Below are 23,689 nucleotides of genomic sequence, written 5' to 3'. Positions count from 1 at the left end.
CAACCGAGTGTTTCCGCATATACCTAGAGACGCGGTCGTCATATCTACAACCCGCTGCGTATGGATCGTTACCGGAGAGAGCTTACATATTATGCAAGAGGGAAGAGGGAAGAGGAAAGAGGGCGGTTGCAATAGCCGGTAGATTGGCAAAGTGAGCCGCGGACAGTCGAACGATTTCGCGATTTTCTTCCGCAAGAGCCGCTATTTTACGATGCTCGAATTTTTATACGCACAGGTTTACGCACAGGTTTATAAAATGATTTGCGATATTTGACGAGAATTTTGAAAACGAAATTCTAATATATAGCGAAGATAATCTAAAGATAACGAAATTTCTCGTGTCTCGCTCAACGACTTCGGATTATTTCTCGACGTTGGAAATACAGAGTGGTTGGTAACTGGTGGTACAAGCGGGAAGGGGGTGAATCTACGTCGAAAATATAGAATAAACATTTTTTTTTTTTAATTTTTCCATCGAGACAACGATCTACAGTGAGATCCGTTATAACGAGACGCGATGAAGTGCACGCGTACCGAGCCAAAATTCAAAGTCGATTTTCTCGAAAACAAAGCGTCGAACGAAAAATTTGTATTCTATATTTTCGACTCCTTTTTTCGCGTAGAATCACCCCCTTTCCGCTCGTACCACCAGTTTACCAACCAGCGTGTATGTAATCGCGGAAACAGCGCAGTAGAGGAGAAATGTTCGCAAGCGACACAAGCCTGTTCCTAAGAAGAAAAGTGAAATTAAAAGAACGACCAGCAACGTAGTATAAATCTGTAGGTTTTTTTGATTGGTTTTTTTTTTTTTTAGTGCGACGAGGATTTTTTTGTTCTCTTTTGAATGGTTAATTTTGAAGTTTACTTTTCGTTTAACGCGCTCTTATAATCGACTTAACGAATTTCTTTTGGATAGAAAGAACGTTTTTGTTGAGAATTGTCGATATACGAACACCGGATATACGCGAATTGAACGAATTTCCTGGTATTTCCTAGAACGAATTTCTATCGAGTTTTTTCCTCTAAGAACATCCTAATTCCTGGAATCCTTTATAAATGGATACAGTGCCTATTTAGAACATGAATTATTTATATTCGCCGATGAATCTGCATTTTAAAATTACTGCCACTAAATCAGCCGCGAGATGCAGGCTATCGATTCACCTCGTTCTCGCGATTCTTCTTGGAAAATCGGGTCAGTGATGTAGTCGGCGATGAAGTAACAATCATTATACAACGCGAAATAAGATGCATGCCGGAAGAAATCGTTCAAGTTAAATAATTGTTAGCCGTATGCAAAAATGTCTATTAGACCGTGCACTTTTTATCCGAATTTATAAGAAATTCGAAGATGTAAAAATGCGCAGAATGCACGCAATATGCAAAAATATGCAAAATATCCAAAGTATAACACTTTTTGGAGTATTTGATATAAAAGGAAAAATTGTTTTTCTACTTTCTACCGTTAACTCCATGTCTTACATTCTCATTTGATAATTATAATTAAAATACAAATTGATAGAACAACACGAAATTGCACAAACATTCGCAGTGTAGTCGTCAAAAATATTTCTTCTTATCTAGAAGATCAAGTTCACGCGTATTCCTCTTTCCAAGATGACCGTCTTTTTCTTATTTCTTTGTAGAAGATACAAAGCTTTATAGAACAACTCGTTTCCGATCTCTGAAAGCGAATTTTCGGAGACTTCGATGCGAGGAAAGTGGTGAAAACGCCACTCTCCAACGACCACCGACGAGACGAAGGATAATTGGGACGTCTGGTTGGAGGGCAAGGACCCCGAGGGTGAGAAAAGGGAGCGGTTGATTTTCCATGCCACGCCCTAATTCACCAGCCCTTCCCTACGAAAACCTGCTTTTCTCGCCTGTTACCCTCCACAGACTCCCGTCGAATTTGTATCTCCGCGTCTTTCTATTTTCTTTCAAACAATTTTCTCCCGGTCTGGTCTTTAAAAAGATTTTTAAAAGCTTTTTTTTTTTTTTTTAAATAAAGTTTCTGTCGGAAGATCTTCTGAACGTTGTTACGAGAGAAAAAGACACGTTCGTTTTATCTCGTGACTTGTAACGTGTGTTCCGGTTCCATCGAACGAAACGTTTTCCACTGAATTTTCAAAGCAATGTCAGCCGATAAATTAAAGGAAAACGAAGGATCGTTATCGATGCCATTAACGTTTTAAATCGTGAAAGAACATCTCGAAATCTTCCATCCAGACGGAGAATATTTCATGAAATTGCTTCTAACTTTTTGGTATCGTCGGTTGTTTTTGATTCTACAAAGTTCTCATCAATGGGAAATTCCAAGATGCGCCATTAATCATTTTCTGTTTTCTTATCTCATAGCAGGAAGTATAACGACCCTTGTTTCAAGAAAATTACACGATTCATCCCTTTATTAACTTTATCGATTATTCTTTTCCTATGTCAAGGTGAAAGCTATTTTTAAAACTTCTATCTCAAACAAAAATTGTAAAAAAAAAAAAATGCAAAATAAGAGGAAAACACGATTCTCTGCGAGACGTGCCGGTAGATTTCCACGTTTCTAAATCCTGCACCAATTTTTTCTACATCTGTTTAACCGGAAGATTAATCGACGTTACGTATTTCCAACCAACGCTCCATTCGCACGTATTAAAAATTTTATTAACAATTAATCCTTGTCAGAAGTCAAACTCGCCACTTTTCAAACTCACGGTCAAACACGAAACTCCGCTACGCGAAACTGAAGCAAATTTCCCAGTAAAAAACGAACAAACTCCACCGCGAACCACCTGCTACTTAGATTCAAAGTTCCTCGCCGACTCCTCGTATCTTCTCGTCTTCGAACTTTCAACCTTTTTCAATCCTCGTTTCGAAATATCTGCCATTAGACGAAGCAATTCCACCCCCATTTGTCGATCGTACGAATGAAACTATTAGTTTGCCCGAAAAGCGTCTTTCTTTTACAGACGCGTCTTTTACAACGACGCATCTTTATACAAACATGAAACCTAATCAGTCGAACGTCGTGATCTTTATTTTACGTTTTTTATTGTTTTCTTATAGAACGAAAGAAACTTTTCGGACGACCCACTACTTCGCGAAGCGAGCGACTTTCAAAGCCACATCCGAGTGTATCCATCGCAAAAGCGAAAATCACGAGAAAAGACCGAAATAAACAGCGTTCTAACGTTGTGACTTTTATTTTACGAAAAAAGTCGTGCATTCATTGTTTCCTTATAGAATGAAAGAAACTTTTCGGACCACCCACTACTTCACGAGGCAAGCGACTTTCGAAGTGACATCCGAGTGCAGAAGTGAAAATCACGAGAAAAGAAGGAAAGGGCCGAAATAAAGAGCGTTGGAACGTCGTTCGAAGAATGCGACTGACTGCAAGATACCGCAGTTTCCTCATCCTCGAGGATCGTCAGTCAGTCCTTTTACGGGAGCGGTTCGACAAATAATTTCCAAGATAAGAAGAAGAGTTCAGGTCCTTATCTACGTGCACTTGGACAGGCATGACGCCTGTTTTCCTCTCCCTCTTTCTCTCTCTCTCTCTCTTCATCCTTCTCGCTTACCTTGTCGATACTCGTCGATAGATTAGAATTCAGACACGTCAGCGTCGTGGTCGCGAGATCGCTCCGCGCCTTTTCTCCTCTTCCCACGACAGCCTGAACCGCGTGCGTATCGAGCGACGCCGAAAAAAATCGATACGAGGCTTCCTGGAAACTGAGTGGCCGGCTGGCTGGTTCTGGTGGGATACCAGAGCTACGATTGCGTCAGCGGCGATCCCCGTAATCTCGTTATCTCGTAAGCTTCTCGTTCCACGGACGCGAATTTTTCCCCTTCGAGAACATGACTAGGTGATATCGCGGTCGCGTTTCAAGAAGCGTCATAGCTTACGGATAGAAACGCGAAAAGCTGGAACCGTCGTCGAAGCGAGTCGTCTGGCCGATTGAAATTTCCACTTTTACGCGCACAGTCCAAGAGAAATAGAATCGAGATGGAAGTTCGTTTTAGTCGGTGGATCGTGCGGGCGGTCGTTGTTTATGCGTTCGCGTTGGAGAAATCGAAGAACGCGAAAGTGTAGGCAAAGAGATCGACGAGCAATGGAAAATATATAGAGAAAAAAGAAAAGATGTAAAAGAGGAGAATCGTCGTGGGAGTATTGTAATTGCACGGCGAATCTTTGTATTTATGATAGGTTTCTAGGCTCGTAGCTAAAGGAATAGAACCGATAGAGTAGACTGCAGATGTTTATGTTGCTATGGGAAGTTGCAGGGTGTGAAAGTTTACAGAATGAGAAGAATAATGCAAAAAATGTGTAACAATGGAAAATCAGGATGCAAGTTTTCCTATTAGACGGCGAACCTTTATATTTTACATTTTGATGCGCACAGGCGGAGAAACACGGCTATAGAGATAGAAATAGTAATTTGTTTTAGCTGCTACCAGTAGGCCGCGTACGTTGATATATTTATGGGAAATTGCAGGGTGTGAAAGCGTGTACAGAACGTGAAACATAATGCAAAGATATGGAAAAACGATCAGTCGTTCTGCAAGTTTATTAATTAAAATGTAAAACACAGCGAACCTCTGTGTTTTACATTTTTTATTCGCATAGGCGAAGAGATAAAATTCACTGGTTTTGTTTATGCGTTTATGGGAAATTTAAGGCACTAAGAATGTACGGTATATGTACAGTATATACAAAGATTGAGAATTCAGTTTCCGCACGATTGTACGAAACTTTTTGGACAATTTCGTTCGAACATAGGAATCTTTCTTAGAGAAGAGATAATTATTCGATTTAAATTTAGAAGACATCGATCTATAAGAAATCGTGGCTCCTTTAGATAAGCTTCTTTTTTAAGTATTTAGATATTTAACGATTTTTTTTTTAAATAAATTCAACGATTTCGTTCGAAATTAGAGAAATCAATTTAACTGAGAATTACGTAAAATTAGAATCGTGATACTTCGAACGCATCTCTCTCTCTCTCTCACAAATTTCGTAAAAAAAAAAAAAAAAGATAGTAATTTCGAGGCTGTTTAATTAAATGAAAATTCTCTGTTTAATCAAAAATAGAAACTTTTGGTGGATAAGCGTTAATCTTGATCGAAGATTACGTAACAACGAGATCGTGATATTTTACATGCACTCGTTTCCACAAATTTTTCTTACAAAAGCTATACGAACGTGCAATGACTATTTCAATTAACGTGGTCTAACCGTATTTGAAAAATAGAAATTGCATTTAAACGGATCAACTTCGATCGGCTATTACGTAAATCGGCGATTATGTTCGTTCTTTTAACTCTAAAAAAAAAAAAAAAAGAAAAAAACGTTACGCTGTTCTTCCCGTTCGTGTTGAATCTTTCGATAATTTCTCGATCAAATCAGCTTGTTATCGACCTTTAGAATAGAAATTTTTGCCGAGATACAATTGTCTCTCATTCGAAATTACATAATACCAGCCATATAACGTTTCCAGTGCCATTTAATCGAATTTTGAAAAAAATCTGTTAATCCTTCGATTACCAATACGTCGAATCAATGGAAACTTTGGTGGGGATACGATTTTATCTTCGATTGCAGAACAATGAAACCAGCGAATTATCTCTTTCTCTCTCGTCTAATCGTGTTTTATCATCCTCGCTATATTTTTCCCCGTCAGATACAAATCTAAGGACGAAAGAATCCAATTTCTGATAAAACTGTGTCTCACCTGACCTAATTCGAAAAGCAGGAGAAAATCTCTGTCGTCAATTTCGTTTCTGCAAAGTTAACCGAACTGGTTCTCGTTTTATCGAGATTTTATGGGAGACGAAGACCATCTGAATTTTTATTTACCAATCAAACGTATCAAAAATGAAAACAGAATATCTAATCGATAAATAAAATTCGTACAAATAACTCAACGAGTTGATCGAATTTCTCAATATCTTGTTTATCTGATCGATTCTCTCATATCTAATTTCCGTTTCCTTTTATTTTACAAATTTCCATAAACTCCTCGATACGTAATTTCTGTTTCCTCTACGTTCTGTTCGAGAAACACCTCGAGGAAGGTTCTCGAAAGAAAAGTTACGGTCACATGGAAAATTAGAAGATAATTGTCATTCTGTTTCCGATATAGCAGAAATCGTACTCGAGTCTAATTGGCTCAGCAGGAAACCACGAAACGCACAGGTCTATCGTTTATCGAGCATTTTCAGCGACCGAACGAAACGGAGTCTCGCGTAACATTGACACGCGAATTTCAATGGAGAACGTGCGCCGCGTTCTTGAAACGAAAATCCCATTACACGCAGACTTAATGGAGACACCGATAGGCATCGATATTTTCTGTGCTAATCGAGATACAAAGCGAAAGCAGAGACAAAAGGACGAAGAGGAAGAGAGACAGAAGTGGCGAAACACAACGGTCACGAACGATAATATCTCTCTCTCCTTCTTCATCTTCTTCTTTGTTGTAGTACTCGACTTGCTCATTAGCCATCGAATTTCGGTCGTTTCCTCGCATCCTGTTGCCTCTCGGCCCAAATATTCCCAGGCCACCGATAAACCGGCCTTAACATCGCGTTAGGTCGATTCGAAAAACAATAGACGTCGCGTTAAAATAGCGAAAGGTGGAAAACAAGATCGAACGAAATTTCTCGAAGTCTAATAAAAGAATTCTACTTGTTTGTTGCTTCTTCTTTTTGTTTTGTCTTCTTTTTTTTTTTTTTTTTTTGTATATCTGATCGGTCTCCTTGAAAAGACTCGAGGAACAAACAGCGAACGAAAATAAAGCGTTTCCGGGATGGACGACTTTTGATCTCGGCTGTTCGGAGAGGTGGCATTCAAGTCTCCGCACGATGGAATTAAAATGGCCGTGTTAATGGAACATAATGATGTGCTTAATTCGAATGATTATACATAGCGATAGGAAGATGGCGTCTGAACGAAGGATTCGAATATTTGTCAGTAGCGTTTTTTTCTTTAACGAATCGATCCTCGTCGACGATGCAACGCTTTGTTTACAAAGGTGGCGAGATTTTCAAGAATTCTCTAAATAGCGAAAAATCGAAATTTCGAAGATCGCCACTTTCCATCTTTGCAGTTTCCCAAGCTTGAAACTCGTTTCTCGGTGTAATAAAATTTACCGCGTGGAATCTGCAAATTTGTTCTCGAGCGAAGCAACGTCGTCTACGTATTTGTTATTATTTCATCGTTTGGTCCTTGGAGGACTAACGTTCTAGATCGTCATTAGTCTGTCCTACCTAGTTAAAATGTCCTATCTATCGTTTCGAATCTGGCGAGAACCGACGTTTTATCGTCTCTATTTGTTACCTTTGATCTGCTCCAATGTGAAATTTTCAATCGTCGTTTTCTGACGACGTAAATGTACGGCTTGAAAAAGATACAGAGAGTGGAAGATGGAATATTGAATTATTCATTGAATCAGGACACGTTAGATAGGACATTTTGACTAATTACAACGAAAATCTGAAATATTCCTCTCGTTCTCTTAACGTCGCGGTTCGCTACAAATTGATCGGCCGCAGCATCCTCTCCGCTTGTTTATTTCCAAAGAAACTACAAATTTACAGCCACGACGAGCTATTGAGAACAATTTTCGAGCTATGAACAATTTTCAAAAGATCAACTCGATCGATTTCTTGTTTGATGTTCGAAGATACCGAGGATATTCGAGTTTCCATCTACGACACGCCAATTAAATAGCGACAAAATTAATTATAGATTCTACACGACCAACAACGATATGTTTACGGATCAAATTATATAACGTCACTCGTCTCGTCTCGTCTCAAAACGAACCTTTGAACTTTTAATCGATCTTTGTGTACGCGATAGATACGCAACGATTGATCTAAGAAGAAGTTTGAGACGATGGATCTTGATCAATTTTTGTAAGAATCTGTTAATAAATCTGTTAATAAATCTGTTAATAAGAAACTGTTTCCATATTTGTGTCTGTATGTTATCTCGGACCAGAAGAGTCCTAGCTACGATCACCATTTAACAAACAAAACAGCGGAACAAACCGAAAACAAGAGACGCAAGAAATCGATCGACGTGACGAGAGAAAATCTCTTATCTGCTTCTCTCTGTCGAGAGAGACAGAAAAAGAGGTGTAGAGAGAGAGAGAAAGAGAGAGAGAGGCGTATCTCATCCAGTCACCTGACCACGAAACAGGAAGAAGAGCAGACGTACCTTTTGTCGAGTAATCCATTCTTCCCTCAGTTTAGCGCCGTGATCGAATTATAAAATTCCAAGGTCAGCGGCTCAGGCACTTAAGATCCAAATAAATGGTGTAGGTTGCACTTAACACGAGATTTCCTCACAGGGACCACATCAGAAATGAAATCTCAATATATCACTGTTTCGCTTGCTGTACGATGCAACGACAACTTCGTTTTAATACTCCAACTTGTATATCGGTATTATACCGAACGATACACAGAATATTATATCGGGCGTTATATTAAATATTATATTACTAACGAATATAAGTAACGAATATGACTAATGAGTATAACTACCGTATATTATTAACGTATATCACTATCGAACGTTACCAACGAGGTAATATAACGAATATAAAAAAGAGAACGAAAAATAATTTACACGCGCACAAACGATTATCTATGTATTCATACGTTAGTGTAATACGGTATTAACAAATCTTCACAGCTTCTGTGTATCTCGATAATTACGTTCCGCGAAACACAAGTCCGTTTCACGAAACGCAAGTTCGTCCATTCGGCACAACGATCACCGAGTCACTATGTCTTCTGTCTGGCTCTTTAATTTGCTTCGATACACTGTCTTCGAATGTCACATCCACGCGCTACGATGGTCTGCGGACGAATAAGGTACTCCCGGCTCGAGTCTGGATACTTATCGTCTGTCACGGACACACAGATATAATCCGAGAGAGATAGACCGATTCTGACGGAGCGTGGTCATGTAGACTGAACCGACGTGACGGTGTGTGATATATGTATATGCAGAGGAACACCAAGTCCGCACGAGAGAACAGGTCGTAACAGACCAACTCACCGCGGAGAAATGACACGATGAGCTTCTGACAATTCCTCTTAGTCTGCGCACGAGAGCCTCATCATCCCTTCTACCTGTCCCCCCACCCCCTACCTGCCCCGTATTCGGCTCCGTTCGACCGCCCGACCCCCACCCCGTCGACTCATAATCCCCCCCACCACTCGCATGCCACCCTTCTTGCTCTCACTTGTTCCCCCGTCTTCCGTGCGCCACGCTTCTCTCCCCCTATTCTCTGCCATACGCCCTTCCACCAACGCTTCTCTTGGTCCCCGGTGCGCTAACAATGTTGAACATCACTGCTCTAACGTTTCTTCTCTTTTCTGTACTCTATATTTTATCTGTTTTCTCTTTATTTTGGTAGCAGAAACTAACGTTGCTGCGGGATTTATTAAAACCTACGTGATGTACGTTGTTCCGTACGTTGAACGGTAAAAGATGTACCGAAATTCGCGCGTTTCAGAACAGCGTTTCTCTTTCTAGTACATAGCATCTAGTTTCTAGTAAGCGTATCCTTCGATTTCCATCGGGCGGTATTTACAATCGTGCGTCTATCTATCTCTGTTTCCGATTCCAGCTACGCGTCCTTGTTTACTTTTTACGCACGGCTTTCCCTGGATCCTATACCAAGCCCTAACTCCGTCCTATGCATCATCCTTCGTTATGAAATGATTCATAGTATTTATGCATTGTCGCTTGTTTGTCATACGTGTGTCTCTCTCTCTCTCTCTCTCTACGTAAAAGTACCACATCTCTATTTTTCATACTAGCGTGTATCCTTCTCTGGTAAACAGTACAGAGCATTACCCATCCTTGTTAATCTTTCGCGTTTCTCCTGACTCTTGCGGTCATCCCCACTCCCGAAGCCTCTCCCGCCCGGTCACGTCGCTTCCTAAGTCCTTACGTGTTTTCCACGGGAGAAGCGTGTACCCTCTCGGGCTGTATCTCTTTCTATTGCCTCTCTTTCTACCCCTACCCGAGCAGAGGGCAGTCGGAGCATCCTTATCGCGCCCCAGGTGCTTCCTTCTCTCGCCTCGTGATCGTTTTCTCGGCTCCTGTCTGCTGTCCCTCCTCTCCCACGCGTCTCACCGCCCATCCCCTCCACTCTGACCTTTCTCTTTCTCTCCGCGCTTTATCTTATCCCCGCCACCGGCGGTCCGTACCTATGCCAACGCCGCTATATCATCGAGTACAGTGCGCGCACACACATCGCTCGCCTGTAAATGTGTGTGCGTGTCGCCGGATGGGAGAGCGAACGCGCGCAGCCACCCACGCAAGAGGGACGACGAGCTTCTCCGGACCATACGATATGCGAGGGCAGGCGAAGCGAGTCTTCCCTCTTTCCAGCCCCGGCAAACGCTGCATCGTTTCCGCGCACTGCAACGGCAATTACATAAAGGGATGACGCGTTTCCACTGATCTTCTTAACACGGCGCGTAACTTCTTCCTTAACACAGACCATGTTTATGTAATTTTTCGACCTCGCGAATCTACGAGAATTTAGCTGAAAGCGGTGCGAGAATAGAGTGGCTCGCGAAAATGCCCGCAGGGACATTTTGCAGCAGAAACGACACGTACGCGCGCTGTGCTTCATCGACACTCTAAATGTCACTCGGTTATCAAAATGATAATCGGTGGAATCTTAAGCGATGATAAAGGCTGTGTATAGGATATTTGGTACAAATTTGGACATGTTTTGCAGGGTAGATAAACGTCCATAATGGTAATTAGTCATAGTGTACATAGTATCCAGGGACCATTCCTATATGACTATTCGTATCGCGTACGTTTACCAAATATAAGTTTGCGCTATTTATTTTCCGCTTTCTATGTACCTATGCGCAGAATATTTACAAAAATTGGTAGCAAAATTCAGCAACTTGTATTACTCGTCGAAACGTATAGCGTATGATGGACCAGTTGCTCCGTTCATTCGATTGATGCGACGAATCGAAAGCTGTTGCTAGATGATGCCGCTATGACGATGCGTGCAGCTATGAGGAGACGCGTGTATCGAAATAAACGATGGATGGAGAAGTTCGAAACGACATTGGTTTCATACGTTTTTGCTTGTTTTCGCGAGTTTGGCGACAACTTTTACAGACACGCGGCATATTTTCAGCTTGGATTCGAACTTCACCGATGTAATCATCGCGACTCATTCTTTGTTTGCTAATGAAATTTCAAAATGTTTTATACAACACGCACAATATACGCACGTAAAGATTTTCTCCGATAAGTGAGACTACGAATACTATTGCGAGCCGCTGTATCACGAAATAGGTAGATGACTGATACCAATACGATAAGAAATTCTTAGTACGAAAATTACTAAAATTCAGGCTGACCAGTTAAGAGAAAATTGCGTATCCGCAGCTTGCTTAGATCGAGTCGTCGCTATCAGACAATTAGAAAATTAATTGATTTGTACGTACATTAAATAAAAAAGGCGTTAGATGCATGTATGTTGATATTAATTTGAAGTACAAGGATAGACATAGGCATGTTGACAGAGTTTAGATTAAACTACGATTATCATTCCGATTAATTTTGTACGTGTAACTGCAAGTCACCGTATAGCCGAAAGGCAGACGGAAATGAAGAATTCTAAAACAGAGAAAATGAAAAATCTCAACTGATAATGAAAATGAGAAAAATGGATATCTGGTCGTCGAATAGGAAAAATAATTTTTCTCGAAACCACCTTTCGACCAGGTACATGAATCCGAGCGAAAAAATATACGCTATGATGTATCGATAATAAGCCGTCTTTTATCCTACCTACGTACTATTGCGCATTGAATTTCTACTTTTCTACCCATAAAATACCCTGTCACTATTTTCTGTTGGGATAATGGCCTGTAAATATTCCAAACCTCCCAACTTCTACATAATAGGTAAAATATACAGATGCAGGCAATCTCCTATTTTACGATGTTTAACGAGGACGAAATTACCATCCCGAATATCTACAGTGTAATTATACAACATTCACTCGCTTTGTAATTTATTGCCTCTGAGCAGTTGCTCGTTCAACGTCTAAAACGCAGAAACAATCAGCGAAACTTTATTATCGGAAAATTATTGACTGATCTCCTCGTATTCATTATGCGTGGCCCCGGCTGATTTTTGTGCAAGAAAGGAACAGCCTTTTAGGATTAGAAAGTAGGACAAAGATTTTCCTACTGAAAACAGCTGTGAACCCGTGTATCTTAATTATTCCGATTAACAAACCGATCCCTCGTATCTTCTTATGATAAACGTTCTTCGATTAGTTTAAGAATGTATTTTATGTATCTATGGTCAAGCGATATCGCTGCTGCTTGCGAGGTTTTTCCAGCAAACTGCGTATGTTTTTCTTTGGTTGGCTTGAGGTTTCGGACAACGCGGAGGAAACGATCGGAGGAATCGCATATTTTCGAATTTGTCACGATAGAAATTCTATCTTTTAAATTAAATTTCGTTACATTGATAAAAGAATTTTATCAATGTAAATGATTGGTATAGTAAGTTATTGTTCTACGGATCGAAATGCTGCAAGCGCGTGGTCCATTGTTGTGTTAGGTTTATCAAATTCAGGTTTAAGGGTTGAATGTGTTTGATTTAGAAGATGAAGAAAGAAAGGGTAGAGATAGGCGAAAGAACGTATAACAGGAAGGCTGATCGTTGCAATTTATAAGTTGCAATTTATAATGGTCACTTGGTGTTTTATACAGGGCGGTCGGTACAAACGGAAAGGGGGTGATTGTACGCGAAAAAAGAAGTCGAAAATATACAACAAAAATTTTTCGTTCCAGGCTTTGTTTTCGAGAAAATCGACTTTGAATTTTCGCTCGGTACGCGTGCACTTTATCACGTCTGAAAATTCTTTTTTCGTAGAATCACCCCCTTTACGCTTGTACCACCAGTTACCAACCACCCTGTACAATTTAGTTGAAATTACAGGTAAAACGAACTCCTCTCGCGATAAATTTCATTTGATATGTAACAAACGTTTGTTTAAATATACAGAGGGTGGAGGGTTAAATATACTGAATTTGTTGTTATTTAAAAGTACTTTAAATTGATTCAGATATTCTAGAAAATTAGAAGAAGGAATAGAACTGAACGAAAGGCAGATGTATCGATATCACGTTCAATATTTTAATATTTCTAATCTTCGGTCATGCATCGTGATGTATTCCAATAATTACACATTATAGCTGCTGAGAAGATCGTGAGAAGAAGAATAGTAATTATGTAACGAGAATATTAATCTTTGAATCTTGCAATTAATCCGATGTAAATGAAATAATTTGGAATTATAGAATAGTGTATTCTGTAACGAGAATATTAATCTTCAAATTTTGCAATTAATTCGATGTAAATGAAATAACTTAGAATTACACGCTTGCACGGCGTGGATGCCTGTGAATGATCTTTCTTTGCAATTTGATGATCAGCCTACCTAATTAATGCTGCCACTTTTATTATCCTTCTTCGTTACTACCAGCAGGCTAATAAACCCTTTAGTAATTAAGGAATATAAAACTCGTATGGAAAAGTAGGTTGAAATGGACACTTTGCGTGCTGCGAAAATAGTTGATATAATAGTTAATTATTTATCACAATAGCATAAACGTGTCATTCGTGATAACGAGAAAGAGTATGAAAAAAGAAAAAGGAGAAATTTTACGCATTTTCTTCTAAAAAGCAAGATCATATAAATTTTAATTAATATTCACTGATTATGGAAATAATCTCTTTTGAATTCTTTTAAAATCGAACAAATATCTTTACGTTAATATATCTTTATTTACATTTTTATATTATTATCGTTTAATGGTATTATCTACTGTTGCATACCTAATTAAGAAGAGAACAGAGGAAAGGAAGAAATTACAAAACTAAGAGAAACCGTTACATCTATTCAAATCTTTCGTTAAAGCTTTTATGCGTTGTATACCCCTATGAAACGCTATAAAAATCTTATACCTGATGGTAGCAAAAAGTGTACAACCTCCCTGAGGTGTGTTGGTCAAGTAGCGGTATTTTCGGGTGCAATAAGGTAATGTAGGACAACAGCTGACTCTGCGTATTATTATCCTCGAGATATTAGAGCCATTCTGAAGAAAGGACTAAAGCCAGTTATCCCACAAAGCCCATAACCTTCTCAACGATGTATTGTTTAGGCTGACCGGCATATTAATATCTAATACTTGAGACACGTAGAACGATTTCGTTGGATTTAGATACATTTGACGAGGGCAGCATTTTGAACTTCGAGATTTTCAAACCTCCAAACTTTGGAATTATTCAATTCTTCGGCTTTTAGATCGACGAATATCGGAATATTGTGAATTTCAGAATTTTCTCGAATTTTACGCTCCCAACTACATATACAAATCGTGGGAATCGTTAGTTTCCAGAATTGTTGCATCTTTTAACGTTGGCAATTTCCAGCTTCCAAACCGACAAATTCGCGAGATCTCAAAGTCTTTAAAATGTCCACTTTGTATTTTACAAAGACAACGAGTAAATAGAATTTATATATATAAAGAGTCTGGAGTTTCTCACTTGCCCGATATTTAAGCTTCGAAGTTATTTCATTTCTAATTGGTTTTCTAATTTATGTAAATTAGTTTCCTTCGACCTTCGCCAGAAGCACCCTAAGCCTCTTTTCATCCCTCGAAAATGTCATTTGTCACAGATTATCTCCTTTCGTTGTAACGTAAAAAGGACCATATTTTCTATTCGTTAGAAACAAAATAGCAAGAAAAGATGAGAAAGAGGGTCGAGATTGACCGCGATGGTCGTATGGTCCATCGTGAGCTTTGATGCAGAAGAAAGGGCTGCAAGGGGAAGTAACCCTTGTCGTTACTACGAATCTCGCGTCCTGGACCTGTCGGAAGTCAAATCGGATGGGCAAAAAAATCAGGATCACAGTTGACTTTTAACCGTTTCCGCTTCTACCTGCCATTCACGGGATCCTCTCGCGTCACCGCATCTAAAACGGACATTGTCCCCTTTTTGCTTGACCGGAAGCAAAAAAATCTGATTTATCTTAAGCGTCACATGCAATCGACGAAGAATTCTTCTCAGTGTAAAATCGCTTGTTTTGACACGTTTAGAATTGTTGATCGAGATGGGTTGAGAAGATGTGGAGAAGAAATGGACGACGAGAGAAGATGAAATTGCGATTCGTACAATGTATTGTTTATTTTCTGACTGTCAGAAAATGGCATATGGGAAATATAGAAATTATAGGCAACAGAAACGATATAAATTGAAATGAATTTCTTTGCGGAGAACGGAACGAAGGATAATTGTATTTTAATTTCTCAGAGGAACGATGGATAAATATCGAATGGAGGTAGGACGAATTTTGCACTAATTTTTCTATCTACTTTTTGATAATACTCGGTGAGTGTATTGTTAAGAAAGTACCAACTTTTGGAAGATACTTCCGGTCAATGGACGACGTTTCGTAAGAGAGATATTACGAGTATCGTAATTTTTCAATAGTCGATAATTAAAATGTATCTGTTATATATATAGCGTAATAAATAACTGCCTTTTTTATTATCGATAAGAATTATAAAAATTAATAGCCATTAACTTTTATCAGCAGTTATTTATTACGCTATATATATATATATATTAGGTTACACGGAAAGTGTTTTTCTTTCGCAAACGTGTTTTTTACAGCAGTGCACCTTCGTACAAACGTGAAACCAAGTCATAACAAAGACAAAAAAACCAAGACATAAGAAAATGGATCGTACGTAATTCGATAAAATAATATAAAACGATATAGCATTTAGATCTGCAGATGATACACATACAACTTACTGAACTTTTGAACATGTTGAAGCAGATATACCTCATAGCATCGTTGTGGGGCCAGTAATATACACGCTATACACTGAAGATATTACTACTGTTACTAAGACCCCAATATTTGGATCTGCAGATGATACACATGCAACTTACTGAACTTTTGAACATATTGAAGCAGGTATACCTCATAGCATCGTTGTGGGGCCAGTAATATACACGCTATACACTGAAGATATTACTACTATTACTAAGACCCCAATATTTGGATCTGCGGATGATAATATAAAACGATAGCGTCTATTATTTCCTCATGAAACTTTAGCAGGTATACTTTAATTGATAATTAATTTTTAATTAATAACTGAAATGTAAACAGAAGCATTAACTTTTGAGAAAATTACGCCTGTGCTATATTTTACCAAACTTCTCGACTAATATGTTTAATAACGTGGTTCAACAAATAATCGTCGATATTATACGATTAATATAATTAACATCGCTGATTAATTTACCCGATGGAATATTTATTGAAACGTTTCTCGAAAAACCACTTCAACGGAATTACAATAAATCTTACGACGAAGAAACTGCGCGTGTCCGTGGAGAAATAAGAGGAAAGGAAGTGGTGGTAGTGAAAAAACCGGGGCAATAAGAGGAATTAGCATTAGTTTCTGGCAAATGAGTCGGTTGTTGAAATGAATCAGTGAAAGGTATCTTTACCTTTTTGAAAGGTATCGTTTCTAAGTCGTAAACAAAGGTACAGCACATGGTCGATTAGGATGATCGATGCATAATATAGTCTTCAGTTTGTTCATAATGTTTTGCACATGTAGCTAATGTTCCATACCTTAGGCCATTTCTACGACACGTAACGTGTTACCTCTTCGTTTTCCATTTTATTCTTTTCTTTGTACCTTCCAAGACCTCTTTTTCTTTTCTTTGGATAGCAATCAATTACGAGCAATTGTCACGGAGAATTTTTATCAATTACGATGCGTTATCATGGCACAAAACGTAACATTACGATAAGATTTTCAGTATTCTTCGGCAGTCAAATTCATTTAGAAGGCGAGTTGCTAAACGATCGGAATGTTTAGCGAAGCTCGTGTTGTAGCGGTTATTGAATTTCGAAATTTCTTCTGAAAACTGTTGATATTTTGAAGTTTCTCCGTGTAGTTTCGTTGGTTACGTAACAAGAAACGTTACAGATAAGCTATTAGCGTTTTCGATTGCGATCGCCGTAGGATCTCAATGTTAAAGTTGTGCCAAGAATCAGCGATTTTCTTTTTTGTATTCCATCGATTTTAGTTTTCTATGGATCATGTTTGAAACTATAGAAATTATGCAATAAACTATATCGTTTAATTATTCGCTATTAGCAACAATAAAACGGCGATTAATCGTAATCGATCGGAGAGTCGATGATATAATAAACTACTGTAACTTTGTAGAAATTTATAAAATTTTCTTTTTTATACAGGGTGGTTGGTAACTGGTGGTACGAGCGGAAAGGGGGTGATTCTACGCGAAAAAAGGAGTCGAAAATATACAATAACAATTTTTCGTTCGAGGCTTTGTTTTCGAGAAAATCGACTTTGAATTTTCGCTCGGTACGCGTGCACTTTATCGCGTCTCGTTACAACGGATCTCACTGTAGATCGTTGTCCCAATGGAAAAATAAAAAAAAAATTTTCATTCTATATTTTCGACTTCTTTTTTCGCGTAGAATCACCCCCTTTCCGCTTGCACCACCAGTTACCAATCACCCTGTATACACGTCGATTACAGCGAATTGCATCATAGGAATAAAATTCCTGGAATGGAATTTATATTTATTTAAAATAGCATGATACAGACAACGTCGAAAGTTGTTCAGATAATACAACGATGTAATATTTTCCAAAGGAATACAATTTCTCAGATATTTCAATTGCAGCGATGCGAAATACGTTGGAAGAAAAATGATCGATAGTGTAACGTTATATTAATATGTCAGTTCGTCTTACGACATCTTTAAAATAAATATAATAAATATAATAATAAAGATATGAAGTAATATATCTTACGATCTTAACGCTCCTTCCTTTCCATCCCTTTTTCAACATCGTAGTAAATTTGTTGACGTTAGAATGCTGGAAAAATCGTAATCACCCAATGTACCACTCCTACGTACAATTCGTTTCCTTTTGCATAATAGCCGAGTATCCCTAAGGTACATTTAGCGTGTAGAATTAGGGTTATTAGACAAATTTTCAAGAATTTGTTGTTTATCTCTTTAACGTTCGCGATCGGGTACAAGATTACGGTTAATGGTTTAGACGCAAGCATCCAAGATAAGGGATTACTCTCTTCAAAATTGTTGGGGTATTGACCGTTTTAGTGGCAGGGCATTTTTAAGAATCTGTGTCGGATTCTGACACGCGGTGCGATAGAGTTTCGTTCATTTATTTGAGGAACGTCGACCGATACGATCGCGCTGCTCTTTTTTTTCGTTTAGGCAGGTGGTTTACGATTATTTGAAAAAAAGAAAAAGGAAAAGAAAAGTAATTACGAGAGGAAACTCTGATATGACTTACGACGAGCTATATTTGGGGTCGGGGTTCACGATCGTGATCGAACATAGTTGAGCACAGCATGATCGCACTGCGTGGCGCTAAAATGGTTAAGATTAGGCTCTTGGAAAGATATTTATATAATGATGTTTGGCTGCAGATTTTGTGAATAATCGCAGATCACAGCGAAATTGTTTTCGAAAGGCTACGTAGGATGAGACGAAGTGGTTCAGTGGTTGATGATCAGATATCCACGTATAAGGGAAGATAGAATTACTCGCACTACAAAATTTATCTTCGAACATATTTTACAATTTTTCCAAAGAATGAAATACGAAACGCCTGCAAGAAAATTCCTATATAGCGCAATTTTCCATGATTTTCAGCTCCACCTACACCTGCTAGTGCAACGAGCCGATTACTTACTTGAAAATTTATCTTCAAATATATTTGATAATTTCTCCAACGAACGAGATACGAAACGCCTGCAAGAAGATTCCTATATAGCGCAATTTTCCACCATTTCCAGCTCCACCTACACCTCCTAGTGCAACGAACCAGTTACTCGCAAAACCAACTGCTACGAAATTTACCTTCAAATACATTTGATAATTTCTCCAACGAACGAGATGCGAAACGCCTGTAACAAAATTGATATTCAGAGCGATTCCGCAATTTCCAGCTGGATCGTGGATATCGTGGCCAGGATCGGAGGAGAGGCGACACGGAGAGGAAAGTAGGCATCGACCACGGTTTCCGGGACGGAAACCTGTCAACGCGACCGCGTCTCTCGTGGCAACGGACGACAACGTTCGTTCCCTTCGTCCGCTTCTCTTCTGATAAGGTGTTCCCACAGGAAAACGCCCTGGAAACATCACTACGGCAGTTCGTAACACGGTGATGCTGCAACACGTCAATAACTTTTCTCGTTTTGGGTGAGAAACCCCGTAGCTACGCTGATAAAAACCAACGACCGTGGCGATTAGATCGCTCGTGTTTGCTTCTCCTCGCCCATGTTTGAACGATGATGTCACCGTTGGTCCATCCGGTTCGGGATTAGGTCAAAGTCTCTGGCCAACTGATAAAAATCGAACTGTTCATCCCAAAAGGAAACTGTATCGATGGAAAAGAACAGCTTCGTTTCATTTTCGTTTCGTTTCTTCCTCTTTGTATTTTCGCTTTGCGATCTTTCTTTTGTTCGTTAGATCGGTATAATGCAGGCTGTTGGATCTTTTGAGAGATTGCTGATTTGCTGCTGTGATTTATGTACAATTGTCTTGAGTTTTCGTGCACGATGTTGAAATAGGCTTCAAAATATTAAAAGCGAAGCGAAAGAAATGAAATTGCATCGACGAGAAGAAACAGCTTCGACTTTATTTTCCATTTATTTTACAATTTTTCATCGTTCCAAGATACCGCGCTGAGGATTAATAATACCGTTGCAAGACTATAATTTCGAATCATTATTCATTTCGAGTCGCGTTTTGGCAAAGTAAGAATATTGGAAATTTTGCTTGGAATTTTCACGACAGAGAATTTCTTTCTGCCAACAGTCGCTTCGCAAGAATCCGTTGAAAACGAACAAATTACGCTTTCTGAATTTCATACCGAAAACACGCGAAATCCATATCTCCGGTTAATCATATCGATCGAATATTGACCAGAGTATCGGCGGTTTCAGCTCGTTAATACCTTTTCCTCTAAATTTGAACCTTATCGAACAAGATTAATGAAGATACGAAGCAACGTTCGAGCACAAGATCGACACCAACTTCAACACGATTCGCGATCTCTCGTCCCATTCCATGTTCCATATTTCACGAGCTGTTTCGAATACAACGATTGATTCTAAATTTAGCGAAAACGAGAAAAATCGCTGAGAAACGATGCGGTCTCGTATCGAAGCACAGCATCGTTACTAAGAAATCTGCAAATTTCGCTGGATATTTCCGATTACCAGCCGGTTGGCCACTCGCGAAGCTACGAACGTCGACCACGAAAAACAAAGTTGCCGCACGTTAGATATCAATTTGATGAGTAAGCGTTTTATCGTTCGTCAAGGAGCGAGTACAGAATCTTTTCGAGGTCTTGTGAACGAAAGCTAACGTTTTCGTATCTGGCAGCCAGATAATTCCTCTATCTGGAAACCGACGCGTATCGATGACATAGTCATATAACGTTGCTATCTGATTCGCGGAATCAGATTATAATCGCCGATGTTCCCAGTACATCGTGCGATATCATCTGCCAGAAGCATTTCCTTTTTTCTCTTCCGAAGAGAACAATCGAGTTTCGTCGTCTCTTCTTTACGAGTAAAGCGTATCGAAACGCGTGGCTCGTCGCCGAGCTTGCGAAGGAACGCAGGTGACACGCGCTGTGATTTTGACGAAAGTTCACGCAAATGGAAGTTTGCAAAAGTGCGCATTATACTTGGCGAAGAATTTCCGCCCAATTGTTTGTAAATCGTAAGCGGCAGAAGATACGAGGAAATGATCGAAATAAAAATTATACCGCGTCTGCAAGTCTATAAATGCGTGGGAAAAATTCTTTGAAAAAAATCGCCAACTGTCTGTGTAATTTTTGTAAAGACGAGATTTTTTCCACAAATTTTTCCCGCTTCTTCGTATCTTCCGTCGTTTACGATCGGCAAGTACTTGCGTGAAGAATCGGCTCGGATAAAGAGGATGATATTTTATTCGAAATAAAATACGGCTACGAACAGATTGGGGTTAAATTCTTCTAGATAATTTTAACGAATATTTGTACAAGGTTTCATCGAAATCGGGGGAATTCTTCGTTAGATTGAGCATTCGAGAGGATCGCCGAACACAGTTGCGTATGTCGTCTTTGTATTTGTGAGATTAAATATTAATGCAACGACGCGAAATTTCTTTATTTTGAATGTTTCGTTAAGAGAAATTTCATCGACGCGTTAATGAAATTTTTCTGATTAGGCTGAGACCAAACACGATATTACTGAAGATAAAACACTAAAACGACGACGAAATTTCTCTATTTCAAATTGCTTATTAATAAACATTTAAATTTCTCTATTTAAAATTGCTTACTAATAAACATTTCATTGACAATTTCGCCGTTGTCGAGATTTTTCTGATTAAAATCATTTTTTGGTCGAGACCAGACACGATACTACTACGAGAATGATGCAGAAAATAATATACGTTCGGTTGTAGAAGCCATATGAAGCGATAGAACGACAGAATAAGATGAAACACTAAAGCGACGACGAGATTTCTCTATTTCAAATTGTTTAATAATACAAATTTCATTGACAATTTCATCGTTGTCGAGATTTTCCTGATTAAAATCATTTTTTGGTCGAGACCAGACACGATACTACTACGAGAATGATGCAGAAAATAATATACGTTTAATATACATAGGAGCCATATAGAAATAATTATAGAATCTAACTTCGTTCGCACGTTGATACAGATCATAGTAAATTGTCAGTTTAAATAAACAATATCGTCGTTGTTTCGTACATTTCGAACGCCGACGCGAATTGAAAACGCAGCGAGGGATGCGACGAAGCAAATGCGACGTGGTCTGTCGCATTTTAATGCTATTTCGATGCTAGAAACACTTTTCCAAAAATAACTACCGACCCATTACAACTTGGTTTATGAAACGATGGTACTGAAGCGATGGATGATGAATCATCGTTAAGAACATAGATGTAGGAATTCAAATTGTATGCGATGGCAAACATTCCAGCCTTTTGTCTCTTGCTCCGGGAAGATGCATCAGACGAGCCGGACCGTTATCTTTTTGCTAAATTTCAAGAATGTGTAGGCGAATGACGCTTCGTAAGGAACGATGATTTAAAAGACTGCGCGAAACGCCGATTATGTTAACCGGAATATTACGTCAAAGTGGATACGACAAAGCTAGGTATATAAAAAATAAATAAATAAATAAAGTTTGGTCAAAATTTTGTATCATAATTGTGTAATAATATTTGCATTATCTTCGTTTCAAAGTCTCTTTGCACTGGCTGATCCTTCGAGATGGTCCTCGTATATTGGCAATCGTTAAATTTTCTGAGACTTTGTGCGCGATATTTCGTGCCTGATGCAACGTGTACAGGTATCTGCTTCGAATTACGATTTTTCGTAATATAAATGACGATTATTCGTCAAATGCAAAATACATTTCGCAATCGATAAATATATGCTATATCTAAACAATTGGAATTTTTGTCAGCAAGAAAATGATATTTCGCGGCTTGGAAGATGTGCGTAGCATCGTACAAAGAAATTTCGACACTCGTTAGGGAAAACCGTCGGAAAATTGAGTCACATAGAAAACGACGAAGTTCGCGTTGTTTGCCAAGCAAACAGGAATGGGAAACGAGAAATGAGGAATGAGTCAAGCTTTAGGTCCAGTTTATACAATTCTGGTCCATAGTACATATTCTTACAAGTAAATACGCGTAGGAAAATCTCATCGTATAACATGGAACTTTGAATAACATTTATGAAAATGGAAACGGTGTAATTAAACCTTCGACCATAGCAAAAGCAAATTATGGCTGTACCGTTTGCTCCGTGTCTAAACAAGAAGTTTAAACATTGCAGGGGTTGTTCCGGGCGAAAAGAAAACAAAGAGGATTCGTCGCGCTTGGCCGAACGTTTTATTTTCCCTACACTGTATTTTCTATCCTGGCAGTTTTCTTAAAATATATGTAAGCGTACTGGAAAGATAGGATAGATCGTTTATTGCTCTTCTTAAATAAAAAACGCTATTCTTTCGTTAGTCTTTATTTTCACAACATCAAATTTTTTCATCAATTCTTTCTTTTTTCCTAAGAGAGAGTTGGTACTAAATAACACGAAACGTAGTATTTTTTAGATTAATTGGTACATCGATGGCTTGACGAGCAAATATTTCCCGTCCATTTTCCGCAATTTCGAGAACAACGAGTTATTTTCTCTATTTTCGCAACATTAAATTTTTTCATCGATTCTTTTTTTTCATAGTCAACGAGAGAGTTGCTACTAAATAACATAGTATTATGTAGTATAGTATATAGCGGAAACGTAGTATTTTTTAGGGTAATTAGTACATCGATGGCTTGATGCGCAAATATTTCGTCTCCATTATCCGCAATGTCGAGAAAAACGAGTTTGAAAAATTTAATGGTATCCTGTAACTAGATAAATACTTTTATTCGTCGATATTTGTCGTATTTATCGATACTATCGTAATACTGATCGCAAACCGTGTACCGATC

At 38.7% G+C, this 23,689-nt stretch overlaps 1 protein-coding gene across 2 annotated transcripts in view; it reads right to left on the bottom strand.

Annotated features, from left to right (window-relative positions):
• The window catches only part of LOC117235909 (ras-responsive element-binding protein 1), a 104,883-nt gene that overhangs the window by 21,956 nt on the left and 59,238 nt on the right, over positions 1–23,689 (bottom strand). Inside the window, exon 3 of one of the 2 annotated variants that reach the window (XM_033498378.1) lies at positions 8,216–8,393. The exons of the other annotated variant lie outside the window; for it this stretch is intronic. Coding sequence (XP_033354269.1) covers positions 8,216–8,234 — 19 coding nt within the window. The 5' untranslated portion in view covers positions 8,235–8,393. The remainder of the gene's footprint in view (positions 1–8,215; positions 8,394–23,689) is intronic. 2 annotated transcript variants of the gene reach the window in all.

Source organism: Bombus vosnesenskii, unplaced genomic scaffold (genome assembly GCF_011952255.1).
Source record: "Bombus vosnesenskii isolate JDL3184/JDL3185 unplaced genomic scaffold, Bvos_JDL3184-5_v1.1 scf7180000013334, whole genome shotgun sequence".
Taxonomy (NCBI): Eukaryota; Metazoa; Arthropoda; class Insecta; order Hymenoptera; family Apidae; genus Bombus; species Bombus vosnesenskii.
Note: the sequence above shows the minus strand (reverse complement) of the source record. Positions and strands in the feature narration are given on the sequence as shown.